The 18,549-nt window shown below is 43.2% G+C and overlaps 1 protein-coding gene and 1 long non-coding RNA gene across 4 annotated transcripts in view; both read left to right on the top strand.

Annotated features, from left to right (window-relative positions):
* The first annotated feature begins 439 nt into the window (after positions 1–439).
* CYYR1 (cysteine and tyrosine rich 1) overlaps positions 440–18,549 on the top strand; it is a 58,078-nt gene continuing 39,968 nt past the window's right edge. The window contains exons 1-3 of one of the 3 annotated variants that reach the window (XM_085241533.1): positions 440–889; positions 2,951–3,056; positions 7,259–7,991. In XM_085241533.1, the coding sequence (XP_085097659.1) occupies positions 808–889; positions 2,951–3,056; positions 7,259–7,553 (483 nt within the window). In that variant the 5' untranslated portion in view covers positions 440–807 and the 3' untranslated portion in view covers positions 7,554–7,991. Of the gene's footprint in view, positions 890–2,950; positions 3,057–7,258; positions 7,992–18,549 lie in introns of those variants that run through there. The other 2 variants (XM_085241518.1, XM_085241523.1) reach the window with 2 other exon arrangements.
* LOC146545540 (uncharacterized) lies at positions 7,559–9,406 on the top strand. Its single transcript, XR_014887737.1, has 3 exons — positions 7,559–7,588; positions 7,999–8,117; positions 8,879–9,406. It is a non-coding gene; the product is annotated as an uncharacterized LOC146545540 (long non-coding RNA).

The raw sequence follows: 18,549 nt of genomic DNA, 5'->3' as shown, positions 1-18,549 counted from the left end.
TGTCCCTAAGTGCATTCCTTGACTCGTGACTCCTTGCACAAGGTCAAACTCGGCCCTATTGTTCCGTGAGACCATGGGGCAAACATTTGGCCTCCAGGCCCTGTCGATGGGAATTCTTGCACGGGGTTAATTACAGCAGCATTTTGAATGGTTATCAAAAATCACTCTTGAAAAATACTTTGGAGATTACAGTTCAGGTCTTATCACAGAGCAACTTCAATAGTGAGCAGCAGGGTAGAGTTGGCCTGGGGCTTGCTGTACCCCCAGCTCGCACCCTGTTGTTGGGAGCAGGGCAGGCACAAGCCGTCACACCTGGAGAGGTCCTATTTTGTTGTCACTACCTCAGACGGTATCTCACACGCACATCACGTTCCGCGCATTGACGCTGCCTTTGTGGTTCCAAGCATGGTGTAACTATTGATCCCAGCAGCGGAAAAGATAAAGAACAAAACAAAACTGGGGGCTGGGAGCTTTCATTTACGAGGTTGGAGAGCTCCTCCAAGCTTCCCGGTGCTCGGCGGGCGGGGACGGCCACCGGCCCAGCTCCTGGCCCCCCGACGGCGCGGAGGAGAAGCCCTGCCCCGGGACGGACAAAGGCGAGGAGGCGGGGAAGCGCCGGGGGCCGGGCCGCGACGGGGGGGGCCCCGCCGCCACCACCCACGGCGCGCCGCGGGCCCAGCCCGGGGGCGGCCCCCGCTCGGCGTGGGGCAGCGGGCCCGGCCCGGCGACGCCGCCCGCCCGCCGGCCGCCCCCGGCCCGCCTCCGCGCCGCGACGGGGCGGGCGGCGGCTTCGCGCCCGCCGCCGGCATGGAGGCAGCGGGGCGGCGCGGACGGGCGCAGGGGGTGCCGCTGCCCACCCTCCTCCTCCTCCTCCTTCTTCTTCTCGAAGGTCAGCGGGACCGGGGCGACGGGGGAGCGGCGGGGCTGGGGGCGATGCGGGGCCCCGCCGGAGGGCCGCCAGGTGCCCGTCCGAGCTGCGGGCGAGGGCAGTGCGGGGGGAACCGCCGTGACGGGAGGTGCTGGGGTTTGTCCCCCCCCAGACCTCTCTTGGCTGGACTGGCTGCAGCGTGCGGGAGGTTTGGGAGAGAAGGCCCGTGTAACCCGGTGAGCACTGCTGAGGGCTGCTGTGCCATCCCGAGCGCTGCCCAACTTCAGCACTTGCAGTAACTTCCCGGGAAGGAGGGCACCTCGTTGCTGATAGAGCGCGGGCTGCTTGAATTAGGAGAGGTGTTTCATCATCCCTCTCTCGTGCAGTGCTTAAAGCCCTCCTGGATCGCAAAGGCGTTGGGTCGCTTTCCTGTCCGGCTACTCTGCTTAGCCTGCAGATCGGTGGGGCTCTCTGTAGTGCCGCGTTGTGGTGTGTAGCCCTTCTCTAAAAGGGGTAACTGCTCAGGTTGAGAGCAGAGGCTCAGAGCTACGTTTGGCCTCTCCTGCCCTCACCCTCGCTTTGGTGTTTGTCCCCACTCCTGCACAGGTGATGGGAGCTGACCTGCTGAAATCTGTTGTGTGAAATTAAGATGATGAGTGTTAGGATGGATCAGCAGCGCAGGCAGGTCACTGTGCAACCACAGGCAGAGAAGCCTTGCTGCAAGGTGGGAGCTTGTGGGCAGGAGGTGTTCACAGAGGTTGCTATGATGAGGCTGGGTTGTCTAGATCCCAGCCCACTGAAAGCTGGGCCAAGATAGATGACAGGCAGGAACGCATCTTATGAGGAGTGGCTGAGAGAGCTGGGGTTTTTCAGCCTGGAGGAAGCTCAGGGAGACCTCATAGATCTCTACAACAATCCGAAAGGAGGTTGTGGTGAGGTAGTGGTCGGCCTCTTTTCCCAGATAATGGTGATAGGACAAGAGAGAATGACCTTAAGTTGCATCAGCAGAGGTTCAGGTTGGGTGTTAAGAACAATTTCTTCTCAGCAAGAGCAGTGATGCAGTGACACAGGCTGCCCAGGGAAGTGGTGGAGTCACCGTCCCTGGAGGTGTTGATGGTGTGGCACTGAGGGATGTGGCTAGTGGGCATAGTGGTTGGACAAGATGATCTTGGTGGTCTTTTCCAACCTTAATGATTTTGTGATTCTACAAATGCTAATGGAGTCATCAGAGTGAGCAAGCTCTTGATGGTCAAGAAGGAGAGCATGGGATGAGACGGGAGAAATCTGTCATTTATCTTGGGGAACATGGCCTAGGACTTTGCAACACCACAAAGTGATTATCAAACAAGAGATTGAACTTTAAAATAAAAGAATATGTCCTTCCATATCCTTCAGTCATAAAGAACTTGCTTACTGTTATTTCACAGTTGGAGCTGTTGATCAGTCCCAAAGAGCATTGCTACTGAGGACACTTCTGGCTTCCTAGGCAAGAAGGCCTTTGGCATGGTGGTGGGCAGAGCTGGCTGCAGTGGGACTGGGCTGGGCTGGCAGGGCCCCACTGAGATGGAGCTGGCACTCAAGGTATAGAGCAAGGGCAGCGCTGGCAGCTGGCTGGGGAACCCCAAACAGCCCTAAGTGTCACTCTGGACCACTCCAGCAGGGACATGGGGCAGGAGCCAGCCCACAGACAGCTTTATTCCCCTCTTCTCCAACCCACCAGTGCAGTGTGGGAGGCAGCTTGGCCTCAGGTTGTTCTCTGGAGTCTTCATTGGAACACAGAAAGATAATCCGTGGTGTCTTGACATTTTGAAATGCTCTTTTTTTATTTTAAATGATTTAATATGAGAAGGGATTGATACAGCCAGCTATGAAATATGCATACAAAAGCATCTAAATGTGAACTTCTCACTGAAATTTGGAATGAGAGGGAATTGGCTGCCATTTGGATTATGGGTTCAGGCCAAGCCTCAAGTGAAGTCCTGTGATTGTATAAAACTGTTAGATTGCATTTTCTTTAAAACTGTATTCTATGGCTTTTTGTTGTTGCTGTTATTTGACTGCATGAATGTTATTTTTATTCAGCAGAAGACTGTCTGGCTCAGTGTGATAATGACTGCAAGGCTTACTGCTGTGATGGGACCGCTCCCTACTGCTGTTCATATTATGCTTACATTGGGAACGTCCTTTCGTAAGTATATTTGCTCTTCAGAACAAATGATGCTCACTGTTCATGAACTTGATGTGAATTCAGGTTGCTGGAAACTATGTTTGGCAATAAACACTGACAGGGTTTGGTTTGTGGGGTTTTAGTTGTTTCTTTCCTTGCTGCTAGCAAACGTTAATGCTGTAAGGTCTCACACTGCATGCATTTTTGAGGCATGCTTATACCAAAAAGCTTGCTGAGATTTAAGGTTATGTCCTTAACTTGTGTACGCTGCTGAAGCCTTTGGAAGCAAGCTGTACAGGTGCTGAGAACTTTGCTTCAAGCTCTTCAAGGGAAGAGGACTGTATGTAGAAAACTCGTATTTTTTGTTGAAATGCTGTTACAATACCTGAGTTGAGCTGCTATTCAAATATCTTGCAATTTAGATCCTTTTTGCTTTGATTACTATTTTTTTTTCTTGTTTGTTTTCACTAAATTGTGCTTTGGCTCTTGATGGGGTTTATTGAATAGATTCAAGGGTGGGAGTAATCTGATCCTTTAACGCTGTGGTGTGAGTAGCATGTTTCACAGTGCTTAGAACCAATGCAGGTGTAATGGAGAAGGTATGAATATTTCCTGGCTAGAGGAAAGTATAGGTGTAACTATCGATAAAAATCGTAGTATCCAGTGCAGGTGTTAGCTCTGCATTGGTGATGAAGAAGAGAAAATTCTGTGTGCTAGTTGACCTGACTCCAGACTCTGGGCTTAAGTTAAAACCCATAAGTGTTTCATTTCTATGTGAGGACAAACCTAAACAAAACACAAAATGTTCTTCAAGACAGGGCATCTGACCTTGTTTTTTGTCAACCTCATCAGTAATTTCTTCACCCATTAGCATGCAGTCTGTGGAAAGGATAAATGTGGCACTGAGGGACATGATCATTGGGCATGGTGATTATGGGTTGACACTTGGACTAGATGATCTCAGTGGTCTTTTCCAATCTCAGTGATTTTATGACTCTGTATTTTTGGTTTGCATTCTTAGCTGAAACCAGAGAAGGAAGATGTGATATGTCAGGTGGATTGCTCAGTGCCTGGGAAGGAGTGAATTCAAAAGTAGTAGTTTTTTCTAGAAAGACATCTCTGTTGCAGGCTTTGTACCTGTGGAACATGTCACTGTTGCCTTCAGCTTATTATGTAGCACTTTGAAGGAGTAGGCATAGTGATGGCATTTTAATACAGAATTGATCCACAGCATTTAAAGCGGATCAGACAGTTCTTGGGCTAAAGTAAATAAAATGATGATGGAGCATCAGAATCCTTCATTCCTTTGGAAATAAGAAAGCATGTATTTAAGATTGATTACTTTTGGAGAATGACAAGTGATTTTATTTTCCTCTCACCTAGGAAATATTTCCTTTTTTTTTTTTTTTAATTTTCTTTTCTCCATCCAAGATTGCTTTCCTGTCTAGATGCATAGGAAGATATGCTGCATTTGAATAACCCATTCCTGTTCATACATGGTTAGGAATGATAGATACAGTAGCGCTGTATATCACATTGTAAGAAGGAAGGTTCCCATAGAGCAGCAAAGCAAGTGGATTTCCTCTCCCACAGCCCATCAACATCACTGGCATTTGCCTAGTCTGATGTCAGAGCTGTGCTGTGGGAGGGATTGATCAAGGGATTCTTTAGAACGACTGCTGAGATATTCAAACCATGCTTAACACCAGGTTCACACCTACTTTTCTGTGCACTTATTTAACCAACATAAACAGCTGTTGAGTTAGAACTGAAATGCAAGTGACACTGGCATGTTAGAAAGGTTTGTGTGTATCTGTATGCATGCTGAAGTGGCTTTTACAAACGCTGTTTGACCTGAAGGAGGTATTTCATTCTTCTCATTTTTTTATGGATAAGTACTTCAATTCATAAACTCTAAGACAAGTCAGAAGTCATTATTACTACTCTAATCTGACATGTTGGGTGATTGAGCCATAGTTTTCACATATATATTTTTTTCTCACTAAAAGCTGCATGGGGTGTGCCTTCTATAAACATGCATAATCTCATTTTGAAAACTTCAGGCGTTAATGAATTGACCACCTGCCCTGCTAAATTCTTCTGTAGTTAATTTACTATCACTGCTGGGAAATTTTGCAGAGAAATGAAGGCTGAAATTCTTAAAGTCAGCTCTTAACCTACATATGAGTTTGAAATGTGGCCCTAAATAGTCATTGTGACAACTGTGAACCTTAGCGGTAAGCTGATTGAACTCTGTCAGCCTCACGTGTAAGATTTGCCCAGGGGTCAATTCTTCAGCCTGCCTTCGAGCTCGCTCCATTATTTTCACTTCCTTCTGGAAATGTAGCAGTCAGAGCTGAGCACGGGGTTTTGATAGAATTCTTTCTGGGATTATTTTTTTTCTGTAATTAAACATCTAGGTTTCAGTATCTGTTTTGAAGCAAATGATCATCACTGAAGACATAAATGAACTTACTAGTTTCTTTCATGTCCAAGTTTGTAAGTCATTGTCCTCAAAACATGTCTGATACTTTAAGCCTGCTGATTGTTCTTTGCTAGAGTTACCAGCTTTGCATCTAGTGGTATGGCAGAACAAGCGATTTTAGACTGTGATTTTAACTATGTTCCATAACAATAACCATCTGTTTTTGCACCATGTTGGTCTTTATTTTATGTGACATGTTTTCCTGAAGAAGCTTCATGTCGTCTCACCCCCAAATGACAAACCTAGGAATTTACATTGCAGGACACATTCCCTGGAATCTGGAAATCACTGCTAGTGACCCATGTTTTGGTGTCTTACTGTGAACAACTGAGTTTAGAAAACTTTTAGATTTAACCCAACAAGCTATGTGCCCTGATAGTTCCACATCATTACGTTCTTTCAATATCTTTGTTTTCCGGTATCATCATTTTTTATCTTGCTGCCTACACCAAAGGGTGGACTTTATCTGCATGGCTATTTTTAGAGTGCCTTTTTATTGTCTAAAACACTGTTAGTAGTCTTTAGTGTTTTATTGGCTAATCTGCTTCTTTAGAGATTCTAAGTGCTTCTTTGTTTATTTATCACTAACTTTTCTCCTCTGCATGTCTTTCTGAGGTTCCCGTTCTTCTCCAGGATGTTTTTTCTACATAACAGTAACTTTTCCTTGCAGTTTCGGAAGAACCTTTCAAAACACAGTAGGTTCTTTTTTAAAACAATTCCATGTTTTATTTTATGCCTTTCACTCTTCTTTTTCTAGACTCGTATGCCTATGATTGTGCAAACAGAATAGAAACACCAGCCAATAATGTGTATCCTAATTTTAAAACAGAATCACTGTAACTAGATCATGATCACTGATACTTAGGCAGCTTTTAGCTTATAGATGATTAATTCTCTCTTCACTCATTAAAATGAGATTCAACATTGAGATATTCCATGTAGGGTTCTGGAGTTTTCTATTTGAGGAAATCGTCATCTTTTTAGGGCACTGGGGAGTTTTTTTCTTTAGTCAGATGAAGTTTTCAGCAAACATCTCCAGGCTGTGTGCATCTGTGATTAGCCTGTTTTTCTTTCTGTACATGAAGAACAGATGCAAAGTTATCAGCTCACTCTAGCATTAGGATTCCAAAGACTGTAAAAAGTCCCATAACACCACCTTTAGCTGGACTTCAGGTATAATCTGTAAGCTTTCAAGATCTGTGGTCTGTAAATTCATGAGTATCTCTAATGTAAAATGACACATCCTTCCTCCTCCTTCTCCTCCTGCTTTTCATGATACCCTTTCAGAGCAAGTTGTTACAGCCTTAGTTTTCCAGCTGTATTTCCCTTCCTACTAGTTTTCATTAATTACAAACTGACATTATTTCATCTGATGCATATGCATTTCCTCCTGTTTATTCTCTCAGCATCTAGTGCTCAGCAGTTAGTTCTTCTAAAAACGCTGTATTTCTTGGACAAATTACAGATTTCTGTTTGGACGTGGGCAATGTAGTAGATTTGTAATCAATAAATGAAAAGATGCAGGAACACTTGAATGGTTAGACTGTTCCTCCTGCCCAGCCTTTCATTTCTCATCAAAAGGTAACACTGGGATGCCCTTTCCAGCCTTTGGCATCATCCTAGCTCTTGAAGTCAAGAAATACAAATTCCCCTCCTTCTCAGAAGCTAGTTTCACTGCCTGTTGAATCATGGGTGACTGAACTTTTACCAGTTTCTCGTGTTGCATCTGCTTCTGCAGCTTGCTGCCGGGCAAGGGACTGAGAGGACTGCAGTGTGTTTTCTCTCAAACCTGCTCCAGATTTGCCTCCAGCAAGAGTATCTTCGTAACTAACCAACCAGCAGTGTTTCACCTTCTGTCACTCAGAGGAGTTGGAGACATCTGGTTACTGCCTTCAGCTCCAGCCTCAAACCCCAGCATCCTCAAAAGCTCCGAAGTCCAGAGACTGCTCAGTGTAGCCAGGAAGGAAGGAAGGCAGACAGAAAGAATGGGAGGAAAGGAGGCAGAAAAAAACAAGCATAAAAATCACGTGTAGGCCTCAGCCTGCAAAGCTGAAGAAAAAACTGTGTGGTGAGTGTGTCTAGGTGTGGCATTTGATGTGAAATATTTCATATCCAGTAGTATTGTGAGAAACGTAGATGACCTCAGAGAATGACAGTTTTTTCGTGCAAGATTGTCCCTTAAGCTGATTCACCTGATGTGGCAGTATGGAATGGAGGGTGGGAATGGGGGAGGAGCACACTGAAGGATAGAATTAACATTTTAAGAGTTAAGAGTAGCATAGCCTCTAAACTCTATAGTGAATTTAAAAAAATCAGGAAGCTTAGTAGTCACTGTATATTCCAAATAATTAAAATTAGATATGTTCAGGCATCCCACAATAAATATGTGAAGCAACATATGGGTTGGGGACGGTTCTATGTCTGCACTTCAGCTGTTTGATATTCTGCTAAAAATAAAAATGGGTTCCTCTTCATCAGTGCAATGTTCAAAATTTCCCGTGATTGGAGTACTTCTTGACAATATGGAAAAGTGCACTTTGCCTGACAGTTAACATTTCATACCTCTGACTCTGGAATTTCTGATACAATGCCAGCAGGTAAGATAAAAGCCTGATTCAGTAATTATTTATCTTGTGTTGAGGCTTCTGGTCAGGAGAGTCTCCTTAAAAGAGCATTGCAGGTTAAACTGTTAGGTGACAGAACCAGAGCCTGAGGATGGTTTTTTAAGCACTGGGCTGGCTGTAAACATGTCACTGGGGAGGGCAAGATGCCAGTAATTGGACTAAAATAATTTCTCCTTCATTCTGAGTAAGAGAGGGATAGCTGTTTAGACTTTTAATCCTTGGTCTTTACCATATGCCATGCCTATGGAAGTGTGCTATTCATGCTTCAGCCTGGGAAAAACTCTGCAAGAGGTGACATCCAGCTTGCTCTGTACGGGGGGTTGATTAACAAGCTACTGCTTAAAGAAAGGCCTAGGATCGTGTTTTCATTGTAAGATCTGCTGGAGAAAGAGCTGATAGTCGAAATGGGACCTTTGCAAAGCGATTCAACTTCCATTGTTTTTTGTTCCATGCCTATTGTTCCAGCTCATATCCTTCAGTAGAGAATGTGCAATCAGATTTACGACCAGAGCAGTGTCTGCTCTTATGAAGGATGCAGAGGAAACCCTTGTCAACACCAGATTTAAAACTTAGGGCGTCTCTTCTTTAGCCCATTGTGCTTTTAATTCTGACACTGTGTTGTGACAAGCACTTAAAATGGAAAAAAACCTGTTTTGTTTGCCAAACAGAAAGTATCAAAAGATAGCTCCTGTTTCACATTTTCTACCTCTTTTTTTTTTTTTTTTTTTGCACAGGGCATCTGAGTAACTCTTTTATAAATGTTTGGGACTTAAAAAAAAAACTGAGTTCTTTTGGCTGTTTGTTTTTGGAAGTTTTGTGTTGTTTTTTATTATGTAGTCATCAGAAGTAGAATATTATTTTAATGAAAACTGCAAATTTTTGTAAACATGCATGTTCTATTATTAGTGAGAAAAAAGGCTAGCATGGTTCTGAGTTCTTGACATCTCTGTGGATCATCTGTTTTACGTCGTTTGGAAGACTGCTAGAGTTTGAACTGAAAATGGATGCATTATGGTATAAATCACTGAAATGCTTTCTGTGACTTCCAGAAGACTTGCTGGAGTGGAGGAAATAAACATTCCTAAGGGATTCAGCAAAATTAACTTTCTTTTATTGCACTGTTTATTTCTAAAATGTATTTTCAGTGAAAAGGTGAGATAATTTTGTGTTTATCACTTGCAGTGGTCTGTTTTGGAAGATTGTAAGATTTTTCTGTAAGGTTTGGTCATGTAAAAGGTGAATATTTTCGTAGCATTTAGTAAGTCTACCTAAAGACTTGGCCTGGAAGAATACGTAGATCAGAAGTGAACTGTTCTTTGTAAGAATTGTTTTCTTCTGTCTGTTATTTTATATCCCTTCTCCTTTTTTTTTTTTTCCCCTTTATCCGGAAGGAGAAGGATACATCCCTACATTTGATAAGAAACTGTCATTTTGTTCAGTCATCTGTACATCCAAAGCTTCCAAGAAAGTTCTGATAGTCTGCTAGGCATCGGTTCAACAAAGTAGCTAAATGCACGTATAACTTCAAGACAGTGAGTGGATGCAATGGATCATTCATCCTGTTTAAGTCAATAGTTAATTACTATGTACTTCAGAGGGGACTCCATGCACTGGTTCTAGTGGGACAAGTTGTAAACTTGGATACCTTGTTGAATCCAGCTGTCAGAAGGAAAAAAAAAACCAACACTTTTTTTTTTCCATCACCACAGTTTCCTCAATGTTCTCTGCCGCTCCATGCTCCCTTGTTCCCACTTCAGATGCCACTTACCAAGGTGCATCACTTATGGTGGGGTCAGAAAGTACGCAAGACAAATCCCATCTCAGCTGACTAATCCATTCCCTGCACTAGCTCCCCGCATTTCTCAGATACGTGCGTGCCTTCTCTACCCTCAGCTGAACAATTTCTGTTTTATTAACTAATTCCGAGATTTCACAGAGTTTGGAGGATTCTCAGAGGATTACTCTGTTCCATTTTGTACTGGTTTCCCTCTAGTAAGTAATATCAAACTGACTGAGAGCACGGTTATTAATGAATATACTTCTGGGTCAAAAACTGGACAAGAGGGCCGTATGATGCAGCGCACAGTGTAGTTGCAACTAGTCCAAATAAAAGCTGTAGCACTCGTTCCGTGTTTGAACTGTATTGTCCTAGAAAGATAAATTCTCATTTTGATTTTAAATGTACCTCTTTAAGAGACAGAAACAAAGTTTGGAGCATGTGAGTGATTAAAATTTAAAGGAAATGAGCTACTAATTCACATTAGGGCAGTCACAAGTTCCTTTGAGATTTATAACCACAACTAGATGGAAATTCCATAGTTAATATAATCTTTAGAAATTCAGTGAAGTTTTCTTAATGATTTTTCTCCACTAAAAAAAAAAAAAGTAATGACATTTACATTTGGAATAACTTACGCTACCATAAAACTCTTTTTCTTTATTTAATGATTTATTTTTGTAAAACTCAAGATATATCTGGGTTCTTACTGTATGTGTATTTAGTATGAGCTGGCGAGGCACAAATACCACAGACAGCAGGCTACATCATCTTACCTCCCTCTTTTGGCTCATTCACACAGATAAGAGGTTTTTACTGCTATCATTAAATGGAATTATTCCTTTTGCATACAAGGGAGGCTTGGCTTAATGCTGAATGAAGCATAAAGGGGCTGTATAAGCTACTGCTACCCCAGTCCTTCATACAGTCCTTAGTCAAGGTGATCCAAGGAAAGCATAACCAGGGTACTGTTGCCCTATAGCTGTTTCCAGCTGCTGAGAGCCCATAAGGCACCAGTGTTTGCAGGCTAGGAATAACATATAAAATTCTGTCCCTAATGTATGTGCCGATGCTCTGTTATTTACTGCTGGTTTGATCAGTGATTCCCCAGTACTGTTTGCTCCTGTGCTGTCTGTGCATTTGTTTTTTTCCTTCCAGCAGCCGGGTGAGACAGAACCTGGAGGTAAGCAGTGTTCCTTCCTTTCACAATGCCTCTGCAACAAATCCCCATGGAGAACACAAAAAATAGGAACAGTCTGATAATATACTGAGGAGAATTCAGGGACAAAAGGCAAACATTGGAAAGACCCAAAATAAATTACTCATTTACAAGTAGCACTTATAATATGACGGTGTTTAAATGTTATATGATAGCAGCTCTTAATTCTTTTGTTTGGATCAAATCCTTCAGCAAGTCCCTGAGCTTTAAGGCTTCTCCTCATCTGCTGCTTTGGAAATGTAAACCTGCAGGAAAAGAAATAAGCAGCTATCACAGATTTAACACTTACTTATTATTGTTGGAACTAAAGCAGCACTAATCATATTTTGTACAAGACTTTGGTGAAATATATCTCTTGGAATGTTTGAGATTTTCCTGGAAGAGTAGCGAGAATTTTGTTAGTGTGGTATTTTGTATTTAAAAAATGCAACTTTTTTTTCGTAATCATCTTTGCTTTCCACTATGTAGCATGTTATCATCCAAAGGTTTCAAAACACTTACAGTCTTATACTTGCAATATCCTGTCAGGCAAGGAAACAGCATTTGGGTGTTGCATGCCTGCAATCCACCTAGGATGGACTAGTCAATTCTAAAAGCAGTATGGATGATCTCAAACAAAGGCAAATTATTTGGGCTCTGGGTAGAATTTGGATTAATTGGAGCCAAAGCTTGATGTCTGAATTTGGACACAGAATATGGAATGGATGAGCATATTCCAGTGAAAACCTCCTGGGCAGAGTGGGACTTTGCATGTGAGGGTTCTTCCAATGCCATGTTCAGCACCAAAGCTCTCACAGTTGTGAATGAGATGCGTAGTGTTAATCTAACCTGAGGAATTATCAACCTTCCCTTAAAACTATTCCATTAGAGCATCTCATGTGCAAATATTGCACATTTCGACAACAATAGTTATTTTTGTCTGCCTTTCTGCTTGCTGACAGCTCTGCAGTGTGCTTACCACTTGCTATTCTGCATGCTCCTTGTCCCCGGAGACCTCAGTGAGGCTGTGTCCGATGATAGCTAATATATTTACTTGGCTGAAAGCTAATATTGTTTATTCAGCCCACTGTGGTAACCCTGTGTTTGGCTTGGCAGTGGATGGCCTATTTACATAAATTGAAATTATGAAAATGGATGGCAGAATTGCCTGTCTGCTTACCTCGCATTGCTTTCCTCATGTGGCTCCTTGCAGAGATAATGTGATATTAAATTCCGGAGGAGAGCAAAAGAACAGAGCTTCAAGGGGACAGGGGGCTGGCTGAGAAGTTATGGCTTTTTTCTCCATTTAAAATTGTTTTAAGAAAAGCACAATTCATATTTGTTCTTGAGCCTTCATACTGCTAAATGAAACTCATGATCAAATTAGCATATTTCTTGAAATGTAATAAAATGTCATCTTGACAGTAACACTTTCAAAATTGCTATATTACAGGGATGCTGTATGTTTTGTGTGTTTCTGATGCTATGTTGCCATCAAGGAAATAAGATAATAAGCTGAAATTGAAAGGGAAGCTGTGGTATTTAACATCTGTATTTGGTAAATTTACATTGTCACTGCCTTCTAACCTAAGTTATTTCAAATTAAAATCCTGTATCATGAAAGGAGATTTTTCTTGCACCATCCCCAGTGAGCTTTTCTTCCCAGACACATGTGTGAGGACAAGCAGCCAGCTCAGGAAATGGCTGGTGCTGCCTGGTGCCACAGTGAAAAGCTTTGATGACCTAAAAAGATCCTTTTGCATTAGCCACAGAAGTAAGAATTTGGGGTCTGAGCTGTTCACACCTTCTGATGCTCTGGGCCAGCTGGTAGGTACAGGAACTCTATCCTGTGTTCCTGTGAAGTGGCAAGCTGACAGCAGCTATTTACAAGCTGATTGGTGTTTACACAGCAGACAGTGGTTGGTATTGTTTATCTGGCAGGCAGAGTCACCTCTGAGTGTGAGCTGGCCTGTGTGCAGCTAGATAAGCAGCCCTGCTTTGTATCACTCCAATTTAGCAAGTCATAAAGCAACTTTGTCACTCTGGTTTGGTTTTTGAGCCCTGCATCCTTGTTTAGAGGAGAGTTTTGTTACTTCCTACAAGAGAAGATTTGTTTTGCATTTCCATAAATAATTACCCAGAAGGATGTCCCAGCTCACACTTGGAGAGCCCTGTGGTCCCCTCCAATGCCATCCCAGGTGACCCTGCTGGAGCAGGGAGTAGTGGGAAGCTGCAGGGAGGCTGCTGCCCTTGGGAGCCAAGAAGTATTGAGTATTCATTAGATTGTCAGGTATTTTAATGAGTTAAGGGAAGTAACACCTGCAGTTTGTGTAGTTAGAAATCTGTCTAAGGTTACAGTGAAATACTTTTGGGATGACACTGATTAAGTTTCTGTATTCTTCTGCTTTGTTTTCCTTCCAGAAAGGAGCTATTATTGCAGAGCTACCGGCAATCCCAGATTATCCCAGGAGCTTGCAGCAGATAGGTTAGACTCTTCTCAAAGACTGACTTGTCTCTTCTGTGAGGAAATTGCGTTACTTGGAAGTTCTTGGTGCTTAAAATGTGGAGAGGTGACTCCTCCATGGGGACACCTGGTGGCTGATCCAGAAAGTCACTGGGGCTGTGTTGATCCAGCCCAGTGATTGGATTTTTGGCAGGGGTAAGGGTGGGGCCCTAGAGAGGCTGGCACCGGTGTGTGGTAAGGGCAAGCTTGCTTCGTGGGTGCCTTCTTGCACCTTCCCAGTTGTCTCCCAGAGCCACTCCATCAGGAAAGACCCTTGGCACTGAGGAAAGATGCAGTACCTCTTTTAGCCAATATAAAAGCAATAACTGCTTTGTGAGACCAGTACCTAGAAAGCCAGTTAGCAGTTAGCAGCCATAGTTTAAACCTGAAAGAACTGTGCCTTGGGGAACGGTTTTCACTTCAGCTTTGTTATGCGTTGATAATTTAATCTGTGTTTCAGGTGCTGATAGGGCTTTGTAATGAGATGTCATTGTTTTTCTGGGCTCAACACTTGCTGTGCTCACAGAAAACCCAGGGTGTGTGGATTTGTGAAACAAGTCAAAAGATATATTACTGTTATCTGTCACTTGAATGGTTTTAATAACTGGCAGAACTAACAGCTCCTTCATAATCGCCAGTAGCACCGCTATGGCTGTTGCTCTATTTTTCTCTTGTCCTATTTTTTTCAACTTGTATCAGGAGGTGCAATCTGTCAATTAAGTGAGCAAAATTATCAAGCTACTTGATTTGCACTGATTTACACTGGCTGAAAATACAGTCCACTGTGAGAGGAAGTACAAGATTGTCCTCCGTAACTGGCCAGCAACATCATATGGGCTATGTCTGGCCTGTCCGGGAGAGATCTGGACAAGCTCCATGGCAGTAAGGGTTCCTGGTGCACCATTGACTGTGCTCAGGCTTGAGAAGCACTTTTTTTTCTTGGTAGTGTCAGCAAAATCCTCAGACTGGTTTCCCAAGAGCAACACAAGCCCAGCTGACCAGGGGCCTGAGCCATAAAAAAGGGATTGGAGGTTCTCTCCCTGTCAATTTAAGCCTTATGCTTTGGATTTTATGGTCTAACCTACTTAGGAAGTTGCTTGAGGCTGAACTTCAAACTGACCCTTGTTTGGTAGCCAAATATTTTCAGTCCTGTTTTATTATAAGGTTTTTAGCTGCTGCTTTCTCACAAAATAGCCTACTTGTTTTACTTTTTGTCTCTATCCACCTGCCTGGCCTGCCAGAGGGCTTGGAAGGCCCTCATGGTGTCTGCAGCGACACAGAAGCCTTGGCAGCAAGCGCCTTGCTTGGAAAAGCTTCCTCACCAGGCTCGCGCTCTTCTGTTCTAGCAGCTCTAAACAGGCCCAGAAGCCAAAATAAAAACAGTTTGGCCTGGAAAGTGCAGCTGTTCCCCAGGAGAGACCACGCTGTGCCTCTCACGCTGTAGTGATGTGCGTGGCCATCCCAGCGCAGATCTGACTGTGTCCTTGTATGGGAGCTGTTGCTGTCCCTGTCCCTGCCAGCAGAGATCTCTTCAGAGGAAATTCTAGAATTCCCTCAGTATTTCTCCTCTACTCAAAATGCATGCTGTTGTTTCTCTCAGCCTGAGAGCCCCATCCTTGCAGAATATGTTTGTACCGCAGTTGCCCATCCCTATGAGCAGGATCCCATCCTGTTCCTCCCTGCCTTGTGCTCTTTGTGGAAACATCTGTGATCTTTTATGGGATGATGCCATTGTGTAACTACTCCTTCATTAAAAAGTTAAAAGGATTAAGAACTGGCTGACACATCAGAAAGTAGAGGCAGCAAAGAATTACTGTGTAATGAGGATTGTTTGCAGCAAAGTTCTTTGGGGATTAGTACTTGTACTGAACGTTTTCCAATGCCAGTCAGGACCGAGGAATCAAATGCAAAATCCCCGACTGAAAATATGTGTGTATGTGTGTCTGTATGTGACAAAGATACTTTTAAATGAATGCACTTTTGAAGATCTCAGATGACATATATAAAGGGGGTTCTGTAACATGAATTTGTTCCTTTTCGGTGTACTTTGTAGTGCAGGTTGTAATTATATGTTTTTCATGAAGCAGTTGGGTTACAGGATTTGTATGTCTTTGGCAGATATTTTCAATGTGTAAGGGTGTGTACACCTCTATACAGATTTAAACTTGGCCTTTAATGCATATTGCTTGTAGTAGTGCATAAGAGCCCCTCTCTGATCTTGATATGAGACATTTCAGAGCTGTAAGCGGCTCAAGCCATTGGTGGCCAAAATTCTTGATGCTGGCAGCTAGCTCATGTGAAATATGTTGCTGGCCTCATTCCAGCTGTTGCTGATTACAGTCAAAATGTCACAGCTGGTGCCAGATGAAATATTATTTGGATTGCTCAAAATAGAAGCTGAAGGGCTGTAGAATAGCTTATGCCTTTTGCTTGCAGAAGTAGTACCTCCGTGCCAGGGCAAACAACACCTAGCAAGACAGTGCAGGGATGCTTTTTTCATTTTCTCTGTGGCATTGCTTTTTTGAACACAAACAAGAGTCCCTCTCCTGTGATGTTAATACGTTCAGAAATTGCAATAAAAATTTCAGCATTCTAATTAAATGTCTTTTTTTTGTGGAATTTCAGGAATTCAGTGACAATACCGAGAGAGATGATCTATGTAACTTAATTAAAAACATAACAAACGGTTTTACAGCTTTCTGCTCAGAAGTGCTTAGGGATTTCAGATCCCATTTTTATGCATCTGGCAAGAGGATCACTTCCACAGAAGAGGCACTGGGAAGTCACAAAAAACTCAGACATTCTGCAGTTGGCCTCCTGTGGCTGAGGGCATCCAGAGTCACCCCTGGCTTTTGGAGTGCTTGCTTTCCAAACTCCTCAGAGTTGGAAAACTGAATGTCTTTGTGTACGTTGACTTTAGTGTTCTTACTTCTTGACTTTAGTCTGAGCAGCATGGCTCTTTCTTGTTCCTTTCAAAAAAAAAAACAAAAAAAAACATGCACATGCACACACAAAATTCTGAGGTCTGGAGAAGAGAAGGCTTAGGGATGGCCTTGTTGCTTTCTATAATTACCTGAAAGGAGGTTGTAGAAGTGGGAATCAGCATCTTCTCCCAGGTTGCAGTGATTGGATGAGAGGTAATGGTGTTAATTTGCACCAGAGGAAATTCAGATTGGATGTTAGGAAAAATTTCATCCCAGCAAGATCCCCTTTAGATCCTTAAAGGTTCCTCACCCATCTTCCCTGAACCTTCTCTTCTCCAGGCTGAACAGCCCCAGCTGTCTCAGCCTGTCCTTGTAGGAGAAATGTTCCATCCCTTGGGTCATTTTTGTGGCTGTCCTCTGGATGCGCTCCAACAGGTCTATGTCTCTCCTTTATTGAGGGCTCCACACCTGGATGCAGTACTCTACTCACACCAGCACGGAGTAGAGAGGCAAAATCACTTAACTCACCCTGCTGGCCATGCTTGTTTTGATGCAGCCCAGGGTCTGTTGGCTTCCAAGAGGAAGAAGATTTCATCAACAAGCTCCACTTGCTCAGGTAGCCTGTAGTAGACACCAACCACAAGGCTCCCATTGTTGCATCTGTGTCTAACTTTCACCCATAATCTTTCATCTTGCTCATGGCAAGGGACAGCTCTTCATACTCTATTCCTTCCTTGATGTAAAGGGCAAAGCCTCTTCTTCTCCTTCCTTGCGTGTCCCTTCTGAACAGCTTGTAGCCATCAACAGCCACATTTCAGTCGTGGGAATTGTCTGGAGTTTGATGGCATCTTCTAAAATAAAGGTCAAAATGAGAGTGAAAATAAGGTCTATCCTGTTTGAAATAGATTTCAGTAACAATATATTCATTCTCTTAAGCTACTTAGCATATTTTTCATAGCGCTGTTATATTTAAGCTATGAAATAGGATTTTTTTTAGTTGCATTTTTAGCTAGTTATTTTCAAGACCGTCTTTGAAAAAATGAATCTGCCTTTATATGTCTGTCTCAGTCTTAATTTCTACAGTCTAAAAACAGGTTTGCAAAGGTCCTGAAAATGCCAACTTGATTTATCCTGAAGTCGGTAGGAATCTCGTTGAGGCTGTAGAACTGGATTGGTAATAAATGCTTCTGGTCCACATGCACAGCAATGGTTGATGCATTGTTCACGTGTGCCATTTTAATCTCTGAAGTACATAGACAGAAGTGATGGTTGGAGCCCGTTCGTCAGAGCAGTTTGGTGTCAGTGCAGTGTCTTTATGGCATATGTGAAGCAGGATGTTGTACCTTCCAACTTCATACAGTAAATGGGCTGTAGAAATTTTTCCATAGGCTGCCTGCTGAAGGGGGCTGCCTTCCCCATTGTTTGCTCCACAGATCTAGTACCTTTAAGAAGACATTGCCTTCCCACCAAAAGTCAGGGTAATCTTACTATTAAACTTCTTTTTAAATTCTCAAAGCATTTCCTGCTTGTTGCCACTTAATAGCTTTGTCACATGAAATGTTTGGTTTCTTCTGTGTTATTTGTGTGAGACCACGGTAACATCTGGTCTTCAGGAGCTTGTGGATGAGGTGGCAGAACTCCACAGGCAGGTACAAGAAATGTAGGGTGATAGTGGAGCACATCTACCACCTCTGGAAGTGTTTTGTGTTCAAAGAGAGGCAGGAAAGGGCTTCCAGAAGTTGTCATTCTCCAAGGATAAAAGCCCACTCCCAGAGATGTTTCTTTTGTGGTGTGGAACAGCTTACAGAATGTGGGAACAGAAAGGGGTGGTGGAGGAATCTTAGCCACCTAATCCTTCTGCAGGAAGCCTGATCTGGTTTGGTGAAATGAGAAACTGTCCAGAGCTGTTTTATAAATCAGCTCCTCCTCCTGCCAGACTCCTGGCTCACCACCTGCATGAGCAGTGTGTGGAAAGGGAGCTTGCTTCTCTGCATACCTGTCTC

This window comes from Meleagris gallopavo, chromosome 1 (genome assembly GCF_905368555.1).
Source record: "Meleagris gallopavo chromosome 1, MGAL_WU_HG_1.1, whole genome shotgun sequence".
In the NCBI taxonomy this organism is placed as follows: Eukaryota; Metazoa; Chordata; class Aves; order Galliformes; family Phasianidae; genus Meleagris; species Meleagris gallopavo.
The sequence above is the reverse complement of the archived record's forward strand: the minus strand, read 5'-3'. Positions and strand labels throughout refer to the sequence as shown.